The sequence below is a fragment of the Amblyomma americanum genome, chromosome 10 (genome assembly GCF_052857255.1).
Source record: "Amblyomma americanum isolate KBUSLIRL-KWMA chromosome 10, ASM5285725v1, whole genome shotgun sequence".
Lineage (NCBI taxonomy): Eukaryota > Metazoa > Arthropoda > Arachnida > Ixodida > Ixodidae > Amblyomma > Amblyomma americanum.
In genome coordinates, this window is record NC_135506.1 from 3,596,556 (window position 1) to 3,615,203 (window position 18,648).

Consider the following 18,648-nt stretch of genomic DNA (forward strand, 5'->3'; position numbering starts at 1 on the left):
GTAACCTCACAGTAGCGTCCCTGATAAATCGTTTTTCTAGCTTTTATTGGCAGTGCCAGGTTTCGTTTCAATTGTAAGTCGACACCCCCTACTTCGAATTTTTAAATTTAAGAAAAAAAAGAGTCGACTTACAATCATGTAAATACTGTACGTTTTTTTTTTTTGAAGTGTTATCTTTTCTGGGGGTTCCCCCACTTTGCACTGTCCACAGCGTAGACCTTGGCAGCGTGCCAAGATGCTATTCACGAATAACATCCCAGCGTGTTTATCTTTTGATGGGAGCTCTGGAGGGGGTGGCTCCCTTGGTGAACTTGGCAGAAACGCATGATTTTCAACTTTTAGGGGAGAGTTACCGACCTCCCTGTTCGAAGTGGTGTGGCCATAGTTGTTTGCTGTATCTGAGATGAAATGAAATGCACATTTTGAAGGTAGTACTGCCTTCTTTTCTAATAAGCGAGCGCTTGTTATACCTGCAGTCGGTATAAGTGGGCTCAACCGAATAAAAGTAAAATAGGCTAAAAGAGTGCACTTAATTTCACCTATTATGAAGTCTCAAAAGGAAAAGAAAAGGCAGAACCCTCAAGGATACATAGAGCTCAAAAGGAGGCACCACCAGAAAAAGCAGCTGAATGCTCCATGAAACCACCCAGAGGCACACGCAAGCATGAGTAGAGTAGCCTTCTCAAGTACTGACGGCACATATCCTGCACAGCAGTGCGGTAAGGCGTGCTTACACTTGAATGAAGCAGCCATTGCAGCAATGAGGACACATAACAAAAGATTCCCAGAGGGGACCATCACACCTGCGTTGGCGTCGGAGGATCTGTACGATGCGGAAGGCTCCACGTGCGGCCGCTAGGCAGTCTACTCTTCAACGGCACACGCTTGGCGTCCTGCACAGTGGTCAGTAATCAATTTTGGAGCGTGCAAACCAATCATCAAAAAGAACGTAATCTGAAATTTTTTCCAGAACAAGAAAAAAAAAAAAGACAGAAGATCCCATCACATCACTCCAGCAATGCTCTCTTTACAGATAATGCAAACCTACAGCATCACAAAAATGCAATATTGTACTCGTGTAATGAACCCACTTTTTTCCAGGAAAGTTGACACCAATTAACCAATTAGTGAGGGAGGGTCCATTACGCAGGAAAAAAAAAAAAGGTTACGACAGATGTTTATGCAAGAGTCGAAATTTCATGTACAGCCCCCTCAACCAACAAAAGCGCATAGTCAGCCGTGCTCATGTCGCAGAAGTTTAGCATCATTCACTTCGAAAGGAGTTTGCTGTATCAAGGCAAAGTATGCTGATTTGGTGATAGTCAACAGCCCTAGCCAACCACTGTGAGATAAAGCAATCGTGCTGAACACTGGCCCTTAAGGTCAGAAGCGCATTTTTTACGCCAGGTTACGTGTCTGTAATAATAATATTTAAGTGTTATTTGCAGTTTCCAAGCGCACCATCACCAAACAGGAGCTCTCGTCAGAAGATAAACAGTGATGTTATAGGCGCGCAACATCTTGGCATGCTGCCAAGTTCTGCACTGCGGACGGCATGAAACTGATGAATGCACTAAGGAAACAACATAATGCTCAACTCCTAAGCTACCGCAAAAAAAGATTTTGAATGCTTTAAAATGAAAATTATTTCTTCGAGATGTGCTTAGTACACTGCACATTTTAATACATCAAACTGTAGCTTTCTGGTTATACTTCCGAACGAAAAAAAATGCCAGAATTGTGTGTGCAAAACTTAAAGGGACACTGAGGAGAAATTGAAGTTGGCTTGTATCGATAGAATACCAGCTCCTGATCACAAAAACACCGCTCTTACTGAAAACAAAGCTCTTGTAAGGTAGAAAACAGCACAGTTCAATGCTGATATGCACTTTTATCACACAAGGAAGGCAGACAAAAGGCAACCTGAATGTTGGAAGCAAAGAAAACCGATGCTTGGCGGTGCCACAGGCGGCCAGGAGAGTTTCGATTTGTTATGGCGCTTCGCATATATGAGCTTTGCGTGCCCCGTGGTTTTGTTTTTGACGTGCCTCGATTTACAAGCGCCGAATAACAGAGGAACTCCAAGTGCCGCTTCAAGTGCTGGTTAACCTTTGAAGGAGCCTGTTAAGGCTTGTCAGATGATCGCCACGGTTGATGAAAAACTATGATGGCACGATGGCCGGTGATCGTACAAGACAGTTCGCCGTATAAAGAGCCCTTGTGTCTTCGCACACTCGCCCGGCGAAACATTCCCGGCTGTGCCAGTCAACTTCAAACTACTTAACGGAAATTGTTTATTAGGGACGGGAGACAAGGTACAAGGCAGTTAAGAAAAATTGCTGATGACCTAGCTCTGTTAGGCCAGGATATAAGTAGCGAAAGCACTGAGATTTCTGCATCGGAAGAGTGCATTCACTAGATGCACCTTTATTATTACACTTTGAGCAGTCATGGCGGAGTGGTAGCGTCTCTGCCTCAAACGCCAAAGGCCCTGGTTCGATTCCGAGCCTCGGCACAGGATATTTTTTTTATTCAGTGAGTGGGCGGGGGGGGTTTCAGTGGCTCCCATAGATGACGCCACCAAATACGTTGGTTAGCGGTTAAGCGCAGGCTCTGTTAAGGCGTGTTTATGCTCTGGCGTAACGCGCGCATGCGCGCTGCACGGCGACGTCACGTTGGCCAAAGCAAGACCCTCTTTACGCCAACTACGCTTGACCGCCGAAGCGTTCGGCAGCTTCGGCGCACTCTGACCGCACTGGCGGAGACTTGGAGCATGTCTCTATTTTGCACCGAGTGCGCCAGGCGCCGCCGGCCCGGCCAGACTGATTCGGCTCCGCAGCGAGGTGCGCATTGTGACGTAATTCAGTAGCTTCGGCAGTTGGGCGGAACTGTTCTTTTCGAGCTCTCGGCTAATCTAATCCATTCACAGTACACATCTGAAGGTGCATGCAAGTGGGCGAGAGAGCCCGATCCAGTGGACCCGTTGGATCTAGCGGAAGCCGCTGAAGCGTCGTGCGTCGGCTTTCGTTTCAAGCCGCCAACTTTAAACGCGACCGCCCTTGAGCACCCATCCGTTTTTTGTGGCAAAAAAATAAATAAATAACTTGGCCCTTCCACGCCGTTCAAGGAATCACAATCCGTTGGTCCCAAAGCCCCGGCCAGCCTCCGATGGGCGCAACGCGCCGACCTTGTCCTGGCCCCTCTCAACTCCCCGCACTGCGGTTATGATATTTAGTTTGCAACGGCTGCTTACTGAGGAAGGGCGAAACAACCCGCCGGTGCCTAACCTAACCGTGCTCCCTCAAAAGCATCGCACGCTTTGTAGGGCTGAGGTCGCTGAAATGCAGGCCGGAGTTTTTGCGAGAACTACGTTGTCGGGTTCGGGAACGGGATCCATCGTAACGCTGGCAAGACGCCGGCGCAAACGTAAATGAAGCAACGGTAGGGACCCCCGATAAATGCCTTCAACGTGCAGCGGCGGTAGCTTTCATTTCGGCAGCTGCTAGACCGCACCGCTAGCCACCAGAAATCACGGAGTCTGCGTTTACGTCACGTTTCATGTCACTCAGTCCTACGACGTCATAAGAGTTCTCGAGTTTGAATCGGAGCGGCGGGAAAAACTTTTTCAACTTCGAATCCAAATTTCTTTGAAATAAATGCATCTTTCGCTCCCAGACAAGCGGCAACAAAGCCATGAAATGCCAAACTATCAGATATTGCTAACAAAAAAAAAAATTTGAAAAATTGTAGGTTAAATATGCTGGTAACACGAAAAAATAAGCCGCTGCACTGAGCCAGCAGTTGAGTACAAATAAATTTAAATATACAGAACACTGAACATGTTCTTAGGTACCATTCTTGCGATTTTCAGCTGCGTACATCATCACTGCATATTCCGTGGCCTTTCAAGTGAGGAGATATGACTGCTGTGGCACTAGAGAAAGCAGTCACGTGAGGACATGCAGTGGAGGTAGGTTTGGGATGTGCTGCACTATACATCTGCTCCGAGTTCTATTGTTACTTTATAGCAGAGCTTGCAGTTCCATCTTTTCTCCATTTCTTTTTTCAGTGGGTAGCGAATGGGTTCTATAGGTGAAAATGGGGCGTGAAAAGTCTGCTGACATGTATCGTGAAAAATATCTTGGCAGTATGTTGCGAAGACTCTAAAGCACCATATAAAACCACTCTCAACATTTAAAATCAAGCCCACTACATACAATACAATGTGAACAGTAAAACGAAACATGTGCAAGCACATGCTGAGGTCCCGGACTTTCGAGATGAAGTCTCAAAATCGAAATTGAAATCTGGCCATTCTACAGTCGAACCTCGTTATAACGAACACTGATATAGCGAATTATCGGTTATAGCGAACTAATTACGAATTTTGGTTGGTCATGCTTCATTTCAGTGACATTTATTCTTTTATAACGAAACCGAAAACGCGAGATCCGCCGCGATATCGGCTGTAACGAAGAAATATTTGGTTTACACGAGGCTCAGAACTTGAAAGTAGCATAAAAAAAAAAAAATGAAAATCGAAGGCCGATACACAGCTGAATTTTTTTTTTTTTAATCGTTTGAAAAAGTTTTGCCGTCTGGCACAAAAATCGCGTTTGGATGGTCGCGCCACTTGTGAACAGAGCGCGAAAACTCTGAAAGCTCATGACATGACAGAGGGCCGAAAGGCGGCGCCACTTGTCCAGCGGTAAAGAAAGGCAAGCGCAGCAACATTGGCAACTTTGAGGCCGGCGTTCTGACATCAGCACAGCGGCCAGTCTTGTTGTTGCAGCGCTCGAAATGGCATCGAAGAGGAAAGCGATCTCGCTCCAGACAAAGCTGCAGATACTGAGAGCTGTGGACAGTGGCCGCAAGAAAAAGGATATTGCTTCGGAATTCGGCGTTCCTCCAAGTACGTTATCCACCATTTTGGCCACTAGAAAGAAGATTGAGGGCAACACCGAGGACGCCATAAAAGCCGACCGTAAACGAGTTAGGCCTTGCCATCACCCGGACGTGGAAGCGGCTTTGCTTTCTTGGTTTAAAGATGTGAGGGCGCGAAATTTGCCGGTGTCGGGAGCACTTCTTCAACGGAAGGCCCACAGCCTGGCCTGCGTACTGGGGCATGACGATTTCTGTGCAAGCAGCGGTTGGCTGCAACGTCTCAAAGATAGGCACGAGATCGCGTGCCACACTTTGTCTGGCGAAGGGTCCGCTGTCGACATGGAGACATGTCAAACGTGGCTGGAGAATTTTCGTCCTCTGCTCCAGGAGTACGACGAGTGCGACGTATACAACGTCGACGAAACCGGCGTGTTTTTCAAGTTGTTGCCAGAGCGGTCACTGGCGATGAAGAACGAGACCTGCCATGGGGGCAAGAAAAACAAAGACCGGGTGACTGTCGTCGTTGCCGTGAACATGGACGGCTCCGACAAAAGACGGCTCACCGTCATCGGCAAGTCGGCACATCCGAGGTGCCTGAAAGGCGTCCGGAATTTGCAGGTTCAATACACGTCGAACAAAAAAGCGTGGATGACGACCAAGCTTTTCGAGGACTGGCTGAGAGCGTTCGACCAGGACATGGAGAGGCAGCACAGGAAGGTCCTGTTGCTTTTGGACAACTGTTCGGCGCATAAAGTTTCGATCGTGCTGAAGGCAGTTCGCTTGCAGTTTTTGCCACCGAACGCAACTTCTGCTTTGCAGCCTTTAGACAAAGGCATTATTCGTTCGCTTAAGTGCAATTATAGGAAGCGTTTGGTGACGCAACTGGTGTTTGACATCGATCGACATAGATCGACAACAATAAACATCAAGACGACACTCGAAATGTTGTACGGGTCGTGGAATGAGGTGAGGCAGTCGACAATAAGGAACTGTTTCGCGGATGCCGGTTTTGTTCTGCCTGCCGACGAAGAAGAAGTGCAGCCCGAAGACCAGGCAGAGCTGGACAGAACTTGGGATCGGCTGGCAGTCCCAGGCGTCGAATTCGACGATTTCGTTTCGGCCGATGAGAACTTGGCCGTGGCGCCCGAGCTGACGGATCAAGAAATTGTGGATCGCGTTTTGTTGCCCGAGGATGACAGCAGCAGCGACAGCGGTGAGAGTGAACGGGATGAACCAACGATGAGCAGTGCGGATGCCGCGGACATGGCCAGGAGGCTGAAAGGATATTTGGAAAAACTCCCGACGACGAAAACTGCTGACGTAGAAAAGGCCCTCTTGAGCATGGACAATGTAGAAAACTTCATTCTGCGCAGCGCTGTGAAAAGCCACCAGACGAAGATAACATCTTTCTTCAAATGAACGAATGCAAACCTGTTTGGCTGATCCTGGGCTGGCGTTGCATATGTCTCCTCGCCCAACGCCCCCTCTCCTCCTCCTCCTCTTCTCTCAAAGCTGCTTTGGCAGCTTTTTTTTTTTCAACGGTCCCTCTCGGGGCCACCAATCGCGCTTCGGCAGAGCACGCAGGCGCGATGGTTCCCGCTGTGTCTCACTCGAGTTCCTCTCTCTACACCAAGTCGCCTATGCGCAGACACATGGTGCAGTCGTTTCGCGCCACGCACTTTCACGTGCGCGGCGACGTAAGAACAGTCGTGTCAACCTTCCCATATTCCGGCCTATTTTGATTGAATGCCACAAGGAGACAGGTAAGGATTACCACGTTTGTAGTGGGTTCAAAGCCAAGTATATAATGCATTTTAGTGTCTAGAATATTTGCGCGAGCCAAATTACGAATTTGTCACAGCCGATATTTATGTCTACTGTTACAACGAATATCGGATATAACGAACTGATTTACGGTCCCGATGCTACTTCGTTATAACGAGGTTCGACTGTACTTGGTTGTCTAACTCACTAGTGCTGCTCAAAAAAAAAAAAAAAAAAAGGCAGCACAAGTACCAACAAAAGTGCTCACTGTAGCCTTCCACCTTTGAGGAGCAGGCGGTGAAACAGATTAATGTCTGATCATATTCATTTTTCATGTCGCCTCCTCTCATTAGGAAATGAAAAAAACAAAAACAAAATTGAAACCAAAGAAATTATGTTATAGAAGCGAACTGATGGCACAGCTTGTCCAGGAGCGCAGTCTTGAATTCTCGGCGGCAGGTTCATAACGTCAGTCATAATGATCGACGGCATATCGTGCGGCAGCGAAGAAGTTAAAAAAATTCAACAACAAAAATGGGAGGAAGGTTCATTACACAGTAAAAGATCGTTAATTCGAACTCTGTTAATTAAAACTGACGCCCGGGTCTCGACATAGCCCTGTGTATATCAATGGGAGAAAACTCCCAATAATTCGAACAAGCTGGCATCCGCTACAGTTAATTCGAATTCGGAGCCACACTGGCTGCCACTGCTCGTCGTAGGTATAGGGTGACCTATAGCGAGTAAAACACGCTCCAAATCTACCAGAAATGAAAAACAATGGAAAAGAAAAAAAAAGCCCAATGCACGAGGCTCATAGAGCCCTTGTTCAGTGCATGCCATAGCAGGTTTTCGCTGCCGGAGCACTTGCACGCGCCGCTGATGGTGGCGCGAGCCGTTCCAGGTTTTCGTTGTGCCGCGGTCACTGGGTCGCGATCACATGGTGTAAACAACGCAGTATGGCGGTTCGGGCGGTGAAGGCTTTTGTTGGTGCCGCAAGCTAAGTGGACAGCAGCGTGGAGATGTTGGAGCCCTTGAGTGATGCCGATATAATTGAGGCTGCATGCCCCCAGCAGACGTTGCAGGGCTCACACGCGATGAGAACAGCCGACAGTGATGAGTGCGACAGCGGCGACGAGACTATGCCACCGCCAAGTGCACATGAAGTAGTGTCGGCGAGCCGCATTGGCGCTCAATGTTGCAGCATGCCACTTCTCTGTCAATGAGAACTCTGTCGTTGTGCAGGAGCTTTGGGCAAGCTGCAGATGATGCTGAAGGAGTCTCGGCAGAAGAAACGCCAGCAAATGCACTTCGCCGATTATTTAATTTTGACAACCCTTCCCCGTAAATAAACATGTTTAGGACCATAAATAGAGTCCTTTATTTCAGCACTAAAGCTCCTGCTGCTCCCACGAATGTATTCCAGTACTTGTTTCTGGCGCATAACTGGCCGATCAATTTATTTCATTTGTCATTAGGACCAGATGAATTTAATTCTCAGAATATGTCCGCCGCTAACTCGTTATTGCCTAGCTCGCGATAACAAGTCTAGACCTGACTGCTTTGGGTTCTGCCCGCGCGGCGATGCGCTATAACCGATCAATCTAGCGCCCATTCGATAATTCAAACTTCGCTTAATTCGAACAATCTTCCGGTCCCCTTCGAGTTCGAATTAATGAGCTCTTACTGTACGAGTAAATATAGTAGCTATACAAAATAACTAGCAATGAGAGCTGATGCTGTAGTTCTACAGTGGGCTCAAGGTACCCAGCAAGATCCGGCTTTATGTGCAACAGAGGTCACAAGCAAGCGAGTGCAAAAACGAACATGTAGCCAACATGAAGACAAAATGATGCAGGCATAAAGGTGCGAAGGCTCCGCACAGTGCACCGCTAAAGCTATCACTGAAATCCACACGCAGCAGTCCCAAGAGTTTTTGTTGTAGAATCTAATGACGGCGCTCAAGTGGAAAGCCACAAACTGGATGCTGATGAACCGATCTGCCCCGACCGATGTGTGATTGAAGAAACACCAATTTTAGAAGAAGTCTGAGGGATAAAAACTGGAAGAGCAGAACAACAACGACTGGATAGCTACCATGTAATTTCAGCGACAAGAATGTTACACTAAAAGAGAAAGCTGCATCCACGCGTACCGACACAGGTGTCGCCATCTTCTCTAAGGCGGCCAGAATTTGGCGGGTAGTGTTGCTAAGGCCGGCTGCGGCTCCCGTGGACTTGGGGTCTCGGGCAACAATGGGTACCTGTAGAGAAACAAGGCAGCCCACAGATCAGAGGCAGCTCAGAGCACTTTCAATCCTCCTCACATGTAAGGGTAAGCCTATTTTCAATCCCTACTCCTCCCTTCCACGTGCACATGCACCAAGTGCCTTTTTTTGTATGACTAGTAATGTCTGCAAAATGCACTGCATGTACGAAGGAACCTGCCACATACCGTAGGGGACTGAGACGTGGCCAGCATGCGTAGCCGGTTTTGGGCGGCCGCTCCACCGTACGTGGTCTGACCAGAGTAGAAAGGGGACTGCAGGGGGCTCTCTTCATGCCACAGCTGTATGCGAAACAACACCAACATAAGGACGCTCATTGGAGCTGCAAGTGAAAAAAAAAAGAACAAAAGTGCCCCGCCTAATCCGCCCATCAGGCTTTGCGGCTTTGCAACACAAGGGCGCAAGTTAGAGGGGGCTAGAAAAAAAAAGAATGAAAAATAACATTACAGTGAGACAAAAACCCACAAACTTGTCAGTACGAAGATAAGACTTACCACAGTCATCCCCTGTATATATGATGAACAGGTCATCAGCAAGGCTAAGTCATCAGTCAAGCTGACTGCGGTAGAATCTCGATACGAACGTGTTTGATACAAATTTTGGCATAAAATTCCGTAGCTGGAGTGCATTATGTACATAAAGCAGAATTTCAGATGTTCTGGGCACTCTCCTGTGCCGCTATGGATCTTACGAAAACGAGGGCGATGACTGCACCATTGAGCACTAAGCACTGCCCAACACCGGTTGACACCACAACCACTAGTTGTGCCATATGCACAGCAATCAGTGAGCGACGGAGTGCATGTCGCGAGTGAGCATAGGCGCATGGCTTACAAATTGCCGACACCCCAATTACCGGTTGTGCTGTACTCACCATGAACACTGATCTGTGGCCGTGCGGCCGTAAATGTGAGCCATAAACTGATCTGCATGAACATATTTCCCATGCTTCTGCACGTGGATTTTGTACCTTTTGGATGACAGTGAATTTCGGATGACACGAATGTTTTCATGAGATTCTACTGCACCATACAAGGCGCACCATTCCTTGCAGCTGTAATAGACCACTGTGCAGTGGTAGGAGCCGGTACACATTTCAGCTCCTGCTTAAGTGTCAGGAACCATTCCAATCAGCACAAAAACAGGTCAAGAAGCAGAGAATCAGTTTTGTTTGAGTGGGCCAGCTTGATCATTGAAACAAAGACAGACAAACATACACATCACTGTCCTGTTTGTCTTTTGACGTTCACGTCTCAATGTTAAGACCACTCAAAAGGAATTGCACCAACTAGCCCGGAAACATGCCATTCTCCAGAAGATCAAGCGTGATGAAAGCTAAGGCCACCACTTGTATGAGTCTGGCACATTCTGAGAGATGATGGCTCGCACCACGCCCCAACATCAGCAGCTGTTACAACTCAGATGTTCGTGATAGTGGTATAAGAAGGGAAACGTTTACGCAGGGCCAAAAGCTTTCACACTATGTTCTCGGACACATCTTCTCTGCACTCAATCTACAAATGGTTTTCAATACACACTGAAAGTAGAAGGACAAGAGGAAATCCTGTTACCATATTTACTTTATTTTAACGCTCACCCGGTTTTCAAGGTCAGAAAAAAAAGAAAAAGAAAAATGCAACGACTTCAACTGGAGCCCGACTTTGATTGGATTGCAGACTCCATTAGGGCTTTGTCTCACCAACTTCACCTACCAATTAAGCACATGCACGTAAGTTTCAGGAACACCAAAAGCATGTGAGGCTGCCCAATTACCACTTGCCTCCATATAAGATGACCTTATCTGAAAGTGTAGGCTTTTCTAAGCTCATTCCTTTGTGCCACTGTCTGTACAGGTCTGTCAGTGCATGGTCAGTGCGGGATTACCACCTGGCTGCGCCAATGTGTACTTTCTTCACACAAGTCGCCTTTTCTCTTTTTCCACCCAGGCATCATAGTGAACTCTGTGTGCCTTCGCAGCCGGTGTTTCCATGTTGGCTTAAGTCCAGATCGACACCTATCAGGACACTTCAGGCGCTCGTGAGGCCTATCAGTAACCACGACTGCTGTAGGCTAGATAAGCGACATCGATAATACTAATGTGCAAGAAACACCAAGCCACCATTCTGTGATGCTGATGAAAACAGAGTGCTACTGGCATAGTTTCATTTTCATACTCTATTCAGAAGTGCATGTCATTTCAGATTTTTTCAGAAATAAAGTGCACGTTAGAAATGAGTAAATACGGTAAGTCTTGTGCTGCATATAAGTGCCACCCATGCTGAAATTTACTAACATTAGCAGAGCCACATCTCGTAGGTTCATTACAGGTTCTACAAAAGCCAGCTGCCACAATCTATCCCTGCAACTGCATTCCAGTGCATACAACTAATTCACTTGCTTATGATCGTGCCTAGACACTAGGCACTTTCTCGATCATAACAACATAACACAACAACATGCAATGCTCAGACTGATGTAGCCTACCAGATGAAATGGTGAAATGACCTACAGTGGAACAATTCACTAAAGGAATAATTCCAAAACTCATTTACACATTACATTCCAAAGAAGCAAATGAAACAAATATCAGGGCAACCTTTTGCCTCTTGCTGGATGCAGCTGTTACACTCATCCAACTGCTAGGACTGGGCACGGACGCCGGTCTTCTGGACGGTTGCTCCAACGACTGGTCAGATAACCGGTCAGCTAACCGCTCTGAAAGTCGCCCCAAAGAGGGCCGCTCCAGCGGCCTTTCCAAAGACCGCTGCAATGGAGTCTCTGGCCTTGGAATCACAGGCACAGACAAGCTGGGTGGCCCATTGGTTGTCTCATCGTCATCCGGCCCCACAGCACAGTCCCGCGTTGGCCGCGGTGGCGATGAGGGTGGCGGTGGCTGCGGTGTCAGGGGCACGAAGAGTGCCGGCTCCCTTTCACCTGCAATGCATCCATGCCATGAACGACCTCAGTATAAAGTGAAAAAGTCGGATAAAACATCGTAAAAGTGAATGAGTGGGGGGCAAAGGTCAGGGCTTTAAACCTTTCTCCATTGAGAAGCAACTTCGAATTCCTCAAAACTGCAAGAGACCAAAAATGTGTGTGCTTAGTGAAGATTTTGATAAAGCAAGACAAAAATATAATTTTCAAATGCATAAACATCTAAAATGCTTGCAATTTTACTGCCACTATGAAGAATTTCATTCATTTCGTGCGCACCGTGTTCAAACCACAGGGTATTGAAAGATGCGGTCCCTACATCTGAAATAGGCACACAGCCAGGGTTTTTTCTGGAGAAGGGCCCAAGGTAATGTTGAATTCCAATGGCAGATCCGGATCAAGTTTTTCTGCTCTGTTGGGAGCAATCGTATTCCAATGGCAAAATGGGAGTGCGAGTTGTCTGTTCCAATGGCAGATTGGGATCAGACGTCGATCCCGGATCGCTCCGTGGAGCAGCGATATTTGCTCCGCCGAAATCGGCAGATTTGACCGGAACCCCGCGCGACGTTTTACTTTCCCGCGTCTGCTTCAGGTCACGACCGGCTGCTGCCTTCCTGTCGTCGCTACGCGGTGATCCGGGCAACATACAAGCAGTATTTTTGACTTTTTTTTAAAATTGAATTCTTCCAAATGTAATTATTTTTAGTTTTGTTTGCGTCCGCACAAGTTAAAACAAAACAATTTCTTAACAGGATGTCAATTCCATCGCGGTCCATTCTTTGTGACCGCTTTTTAGACCAAAATCGTTGACTTGTTTGAACCTCCCGCGCTTTCTCACGTCAGACGACGCGTACTCTCTAAGCCTAGCAGCTCAGTAAATAAGGAAGCAATCTGAAAATTTGGCGCGTTTCATCACTAGAATTTTGTGGTGCGGGCATCATCACACAAAGCGAAAGCTTCGTGCGCCTTTTGTATGCCGTGAACGCGAGAGACAGAGTGGCGGCAAGGACGAATCGCTCGTGAAGCGAGAGGCTGCGCTTCGATGGGCGCTGCCATGTTGCCTGAACTTCGAGCTATTCTTGCGCTGAAGTGCCCCCGCGGGAGCGCATGCATTCCATTGGCAAAATGGGAGGGAGTGATCTCCGCCTGAACTACGCGCTCCGTTTGTGATCCGGCGGAGCGCTCTCGATCTGCCATTGGAATTCAACATAAATTCTTGTATCGGGGTGGGGATGCTGGCAATGCATGCCCAAAAGTACTGGGAGCAGAGGAGCTTTCATTTCAAACCCCCCACCCCCGTGTCCCCCTTAGATATGTACCTGCATCTAAATCTCATTCAAGATGCACCCTAAAGGTGATGCCACAAGATTCACTTTAACACAAGACGTACAGGCCTTAAGAAACCACACTGTGCTTTCTTGCAGTGTGACACTGAGCTAAGTGCAAAGTTGTGCTTTAAGCCACCTCAATACACTTTAAGAGAGTCCTGAAACAGATAGAAAGCAAAGGTTAGCAATGCTACAGCAGAACTAGCAACTTGTCAAACCCTGCCGCAACATTGGACTGAAGCCTCAATCCCCCCAGTTTTAGACTCAGATGTGCAATCATACAACCTCACTGCTAACTCACTCTAGGTTAGTTCAAGGTGCACAGCCACAAGGCCCCACTACACCTGAACAAGGACTCCCGAGCACATCCACAGCTTGAACACTGCGATGCAGAGGCGGCCAATAAGCAAAGCTGCCTAGGCTTTCACACTGTGTAACAGAGCACAGATATCTGCATCAACGAATGATGCCAGCAACCCTTGCCCATCCTCACTTGACTGCACCCAAGGATCAAATGAAGTGCCTCACCATTGGTTAGCTCAGGCCTTTCCACGCTGCTCTCGGACTCGCACGAGGACTCACTGAGCCAGGATGGTGTCAGGAACTGTCGCACGGCCGATGTCACCGTCTGCAGGACCGACTGTGGGGAGAGAAAGAGACATAAGCCATAACCGGATGACACCTCCTCGGGCGTGACAGCCAAAAGAACAAAAAGATGAAGATGCAACCATGAAGTTTGAAAATTCAACTCTTCACAGAGGTCAGGCTAGACAAGCTGGTAGAAAGCAACTTGACAACAATTATTTTCAACAGCGCTAGACAACAGGACCAGACACTGGAGGAGAAAAACACGGCGCGTTTCAGCGCTGTTGAAAATAATTCTTGTCATGAAGCACCAACTCGCCCAGTCTTCTGTCCTTCTACAGAAAGCAACTGCCAGCCATATCACTATTTTTCTAGCTCAACCTAACTGCATCAGTATGGCAAGTGAAAAAGGCCTCAGAAGCAACCACCAATTTATTCAAATCCATTGGCCACTCACTGGGAAGAAAGGAAAAGACATCACCATTCCCAAAGAACTCATTACGGAAGGGTTCAGGCGGCCTGGAAGCGCATCCATCCACTGAAATCAGTTCAACCAGAGATACTTTGGGGTTGGGCGCTTCGGCTTAAACCAAAATTAACAATAAAGGCGCACCGAATTCAATTTTCATAATTCGGTTTCAACCGAAAAATATCAGCATCCTTGACTTGCACACCACAGCCTGTTGGCTATTAAAGGGGCTGTGAAAGGGGGTCTCAACAAAGATGCGATGTTCCCAGGATGCTAAAGGACGCCGCTTCACAAATATCCTCCAGCAAGAATTTTCTAGATGCGCTTCACAGAAGCTGAGTTACCTGTAGTCAAAATTTGAATTTCCGTGTTTTCGCGCTTTTCCCTCTCCTCTTGTCACTTTTTGCATGCTGAAATGTCGACGCTCCTCTGCCGGCCACTCGCACTCGCCCCTTCAACCAGCTGCTAACACATGCGAACCAATGCTAGCAGCCCGCTGCTGATGTAATGAGCACTACATGACGCAACGAGCGCGGATTCGGGCGAAAGCGCAGCACCGCAGGTCACCGCTAGGCGCGGAAGAGGGCAGTTTTAAAAATTGTATTGTTAAATTATTGGCTCGCTTATGAGGTCTTGTACGCAGCATGAACGCTCGTTTCCCCACTGCATTTATAAGCATCGTGCATAAGCATCACAAAAAGTGCCGTGTTTTTGTCCACCGCAACGGTTCAACAGGAGTTCCATCAACACGCAAGCCTTATGATGCCCCACTCTTGCTCAACCGAGTGCAACAACCCAGACCTTAGATACAGACTTCAAATGATGCTTTTGTCTAATGGTTTCAACCCTTAACTCTTTGCAGGCCAGCGTGACATGTTATCCCACTTGATTCAACTGATGGCAAATAGACAACGATGTACCTATGTAGCATATTTTTGCAATTTTACCTTTCGCTAATAGGCCTCTTTAGCATTCTATGTGTTTTTACAAGTGTAGGCAGGGGTGTAGCCAGGGGGGGGGGGGGCTTCTGGGTTCAGCCCCCCCCCCCCCCAATTTTTTCGTGCTGTCACGCAACACTGACCAAAACAACCACCGGCGCCGGAAGTCATTCCGGATTTTGTCACCTACAGTGTCTTTTTCAGACTAGAAAAGACATTTTGGCACACACACTGCTAATTCGTGTTGGATTTTGTGGCAACGCCCATGCACCTGGAGTCATGTAATGCAAGGAGCCCCATCCTAGCACAAAATTTCAAGGGCCAACCAATGGCTCGTTGTTGTGACTAAAATTTCGGTGCAATTACTCACAATACATGACTAGTGACAGCTGCTGCTGCGCAGTACACTGGAACAAAGGACAGTGTCATTGAGATTTTTCCCTGGCCGTTGCATATGTACAAACATTAAAGGTTCTTGAACGTCAAAATTCATTAAAATATTTGTCCTCTACTTGCTAATTTCACGGCCTTTACGTTTTTCATATCAGCGGCATGGACTGCTTAGATGGTTCCAGACCGACATAGCTCTGGACTTTGTGTGATATGTTCTTTACTTATTAAATACGCAAAAACGTGGAAGCCTTGGTATCAGTTATGTCAGCCACGAGTGAACGATAAGGGGATAGTTGGTATGACATGATTACAAGACATAAAACTGAGCAGGGGACAAGGCACAGAAGAGAAGGAAACAGGACGAGCTCGTCCTGTTTGCTTCTCTCATGCGTCTTGTCCCCTGCTCAGTTTTATATTTTGTAATCATGTCTGCCACAATTTTTAAAACATACGAATACATTCTTTTATTTTAAAAAATACATATTTCATTTGTCTAGACAGTGCGTAGCATTATCTAATACACAATGGAATTGTCAATGGCAATGCAGTTATTATTGCTGCGTTTGATCCTTCCACAAATTCTATGAGGAGGCCGTGCTGCAGCATGAGCCCCCCCCCCCCCCAACGAACAAAATTTCTGGCTACGCCACTGAGTGTAGGTGTAGTTTCAATTCGAAAAATTGTCGAAGTTTTGAGTCTTTTCCATCTGTCAAGTGCCCCATAACACTTCTTGAAGCAATTTTCAATTCTATTGCAAGTTTTCTTATATGTCACAAAGACTGAGGTATAGATACATATTACATTTGATCTCTTTATACTAACTCACTGGTACGAATGTGTAACCCTTTCTTTCTACAAAATCAGTGGTCGAAACTGCTTGAAAATGATGTTATTCAATTTCTAGAGTCATTCCAAGTGCTGTTTTACCATTTGTATGCATGTTAGATATGCATACAGCTTGAGCCTTTCACTGTTTTTTTTTTTAAATGGCAATAACATTTCCTTCTACAAACCCACCAGTATGTATGAGCATTTGTGTGTAAATTGATGTGTTAATGTGTCTAGAAGGATGACATATCATGGGGCTCTTTTACCTGCAGTGAAGGCCTTGCAGTAAAACATATGCCTTGCATTCAGGAGGTGCTGGGTTTCATCCCCAGTGCGACTGGGTAAACACATTCTATTCATAGATATCTTTTATGAATGTATTTTCACTGATGTAAGTGTGAAAACAGCATCATTGTGCAAAGTGTATCTTGGGTGACTCAGTTGTATATAAATTTTTCTGCTGATGGCTGACCTAGTAGAACTTATCAAACTGAAGATAATGTTCTGTACCACTGTTTTTGTTATGGCACAAGCAATGTACCACTCGTAAACCATTAGCCACACTCTGCGTATAAATGTCATTTCGAGGGAGAAGAGATTTTTTTGTTGGAGCACTTCACCTCATCTGGACGTTTATCACCACCAGCAAGATTCATTTGCATGCTCCTTTACCTTGCTTTCAGTGACACAAACACACAACACTACTCTCCTATTCATTACTTCACACAATAAAGTTCTTTGAGCACTCGTGTTTGCCCCTCGTTTTGACTATCGTTTCGCCGCACCATTTTCCGCCTTGGGAACATGGTGGCTCTGATGACAATGGAACAAGCTGTGCAACGAAACTTACAATGCTGCAACCAGAAATGCAGCAATTACAGCTTCTTTCCATTCTGACAATACTCCAAAGTGAATACAAGTAAACAACCAAACCACACCAACGCATCTATATATTATATAAAGATCTGTATGAGCATGACCTGTGTACATTTTGCGCACTGAAACTTCAGGCCAGTACGATAGGAACGAAAAAAAAGTACTGTGTGGAGTTTAAAACTGCCCTGGTTCTTACAAAAAGGCTCGCCAGCCGCAAGTCGTAGAGATTTTTTTTTCTTTTTAAACTCACCGGATACCGTTATCACCGGTCCGAAACGAACCGAAATGTCAGCGGGGGAGCTGGTGGGGGGTCGTGCTTTTTTGTTGTGCGCGCTGCGTTCTAGCCTCTACTTACGTAAACCTGCCCATACAGGCAAAATTACATTTCTGGCTGATATAGGTTAATGTTCACGCTACTCTAAGGATTAAAATGCAGTGATTGTTGATATAAAAAAGTCATGAGATCCCAGCAAAGAACGCGCGCTTCACGATAGCTGGTCTAGGCTTTTGAGGTGGCGGATTTTGACATTTGCATTTCGCCTTCCCAGTGAGCACGGCTTGCCGGCCCTGCAGACATGTTACAAAGCCGATGAGCGGAAAACCGTACGCACTGTGCTCGCAAAACCGACTTTGTTTCTCCAGCGTTATGGAAACGCGGCCACTCGTGAGTTCCGAAGACATTTATTTTTCTTGTTAAGACGCCAGCTCAGGAACACTGCATTGCCGTGTGTATGCGCATCATTGCTTGAGGATTTCTACATAATGTCTCAGGCTAAACAACCATTCTGAGAGCATTAACAGCATACTTTAGATGTTCTGTCGCGAGCGGTAAAAACTAGTCAACGAAACACGCACGCCGGGCTACTGCGCCTTTAGGCTTAACTCACCCTGCGTTTCTGGTAGGGTTTCGCCTGATGCGTCCTCTCATCCCTCAGCCGGGTTGGTCTCCCTGCCATGGCGATGGGCCCTCCTAGTGCGGAGGGGTAAATTTACACAAACTGTCACAGGTCGCAATTTTCATGAATTGCGACGAGCCGTTTTGATGCTCCCGCGAACCACTCTATGAACCGCGAACACACGCGCGAACTGCTTGCACATTCCTGGATGAATGAAGCAAGAGCCATTGAGTTTTATATAAGCATGGATAGCAGGAACTCAACGAACTCAGAGGCGCCGGTGCTCCGGCTGCTGCCTGGCGCTGCTGCATGTTTTTAACAAATAAGGCACGTTTTAAAAAGAAAGCTGTTTATAATGTGCATTGTTGTTATAAAGTGTTAAAGCATAAAACAGGTTTTTTTTTTTTCATTGCATTTCGAGACTTGTTTCTGTGCTTAAAATAAACGGCTTGTTTTGACTCGTGTA

The 18,648-nt window shown here is 46.8% G+C and overlaps 1 protein-coding gene across 1 annotated transcript in view; it reads right to left on the reverse strand.

Annotated features, from left to right (window-relative positions):
- LOC144106387 (uncharacterized) overlaps positions 1–18,396 on the reverse strand; it is a 71,573-nt gene extending 53,177 nt beyond the window's left edge. The window contains exons 1-6 of the mRNA XM_077639180.1: positions 18,174–18,396; positions 13,726–13,837; positions 11,532–11,869; positions 9,103–9,216; positions 8,804–8,911; positions 804–893 (exon numbers count right to left, since the gene is read on the reverse strand). Of these exons, the coding sequence (XP_077495306.1) occupies positions 804–893; positions 8,804–8,911; positions 9,103–9,216; positions 11,532–11,869; positions 13,726–13,837; positions 18,174–18,242 (831 nt within the window). The 5' untranslated portion in view covers positions 18,243–18,396. The remainder of the gene's footprint in view (positions 1–803; positions 894–8,803; positions 8,912–9,102; positions 9,217–11,531; positions 11,870–13,725; positions 13,838–18,173) is intronic.
- Positions 18,397–18,648: the final 252 nt, after the last annotated feature.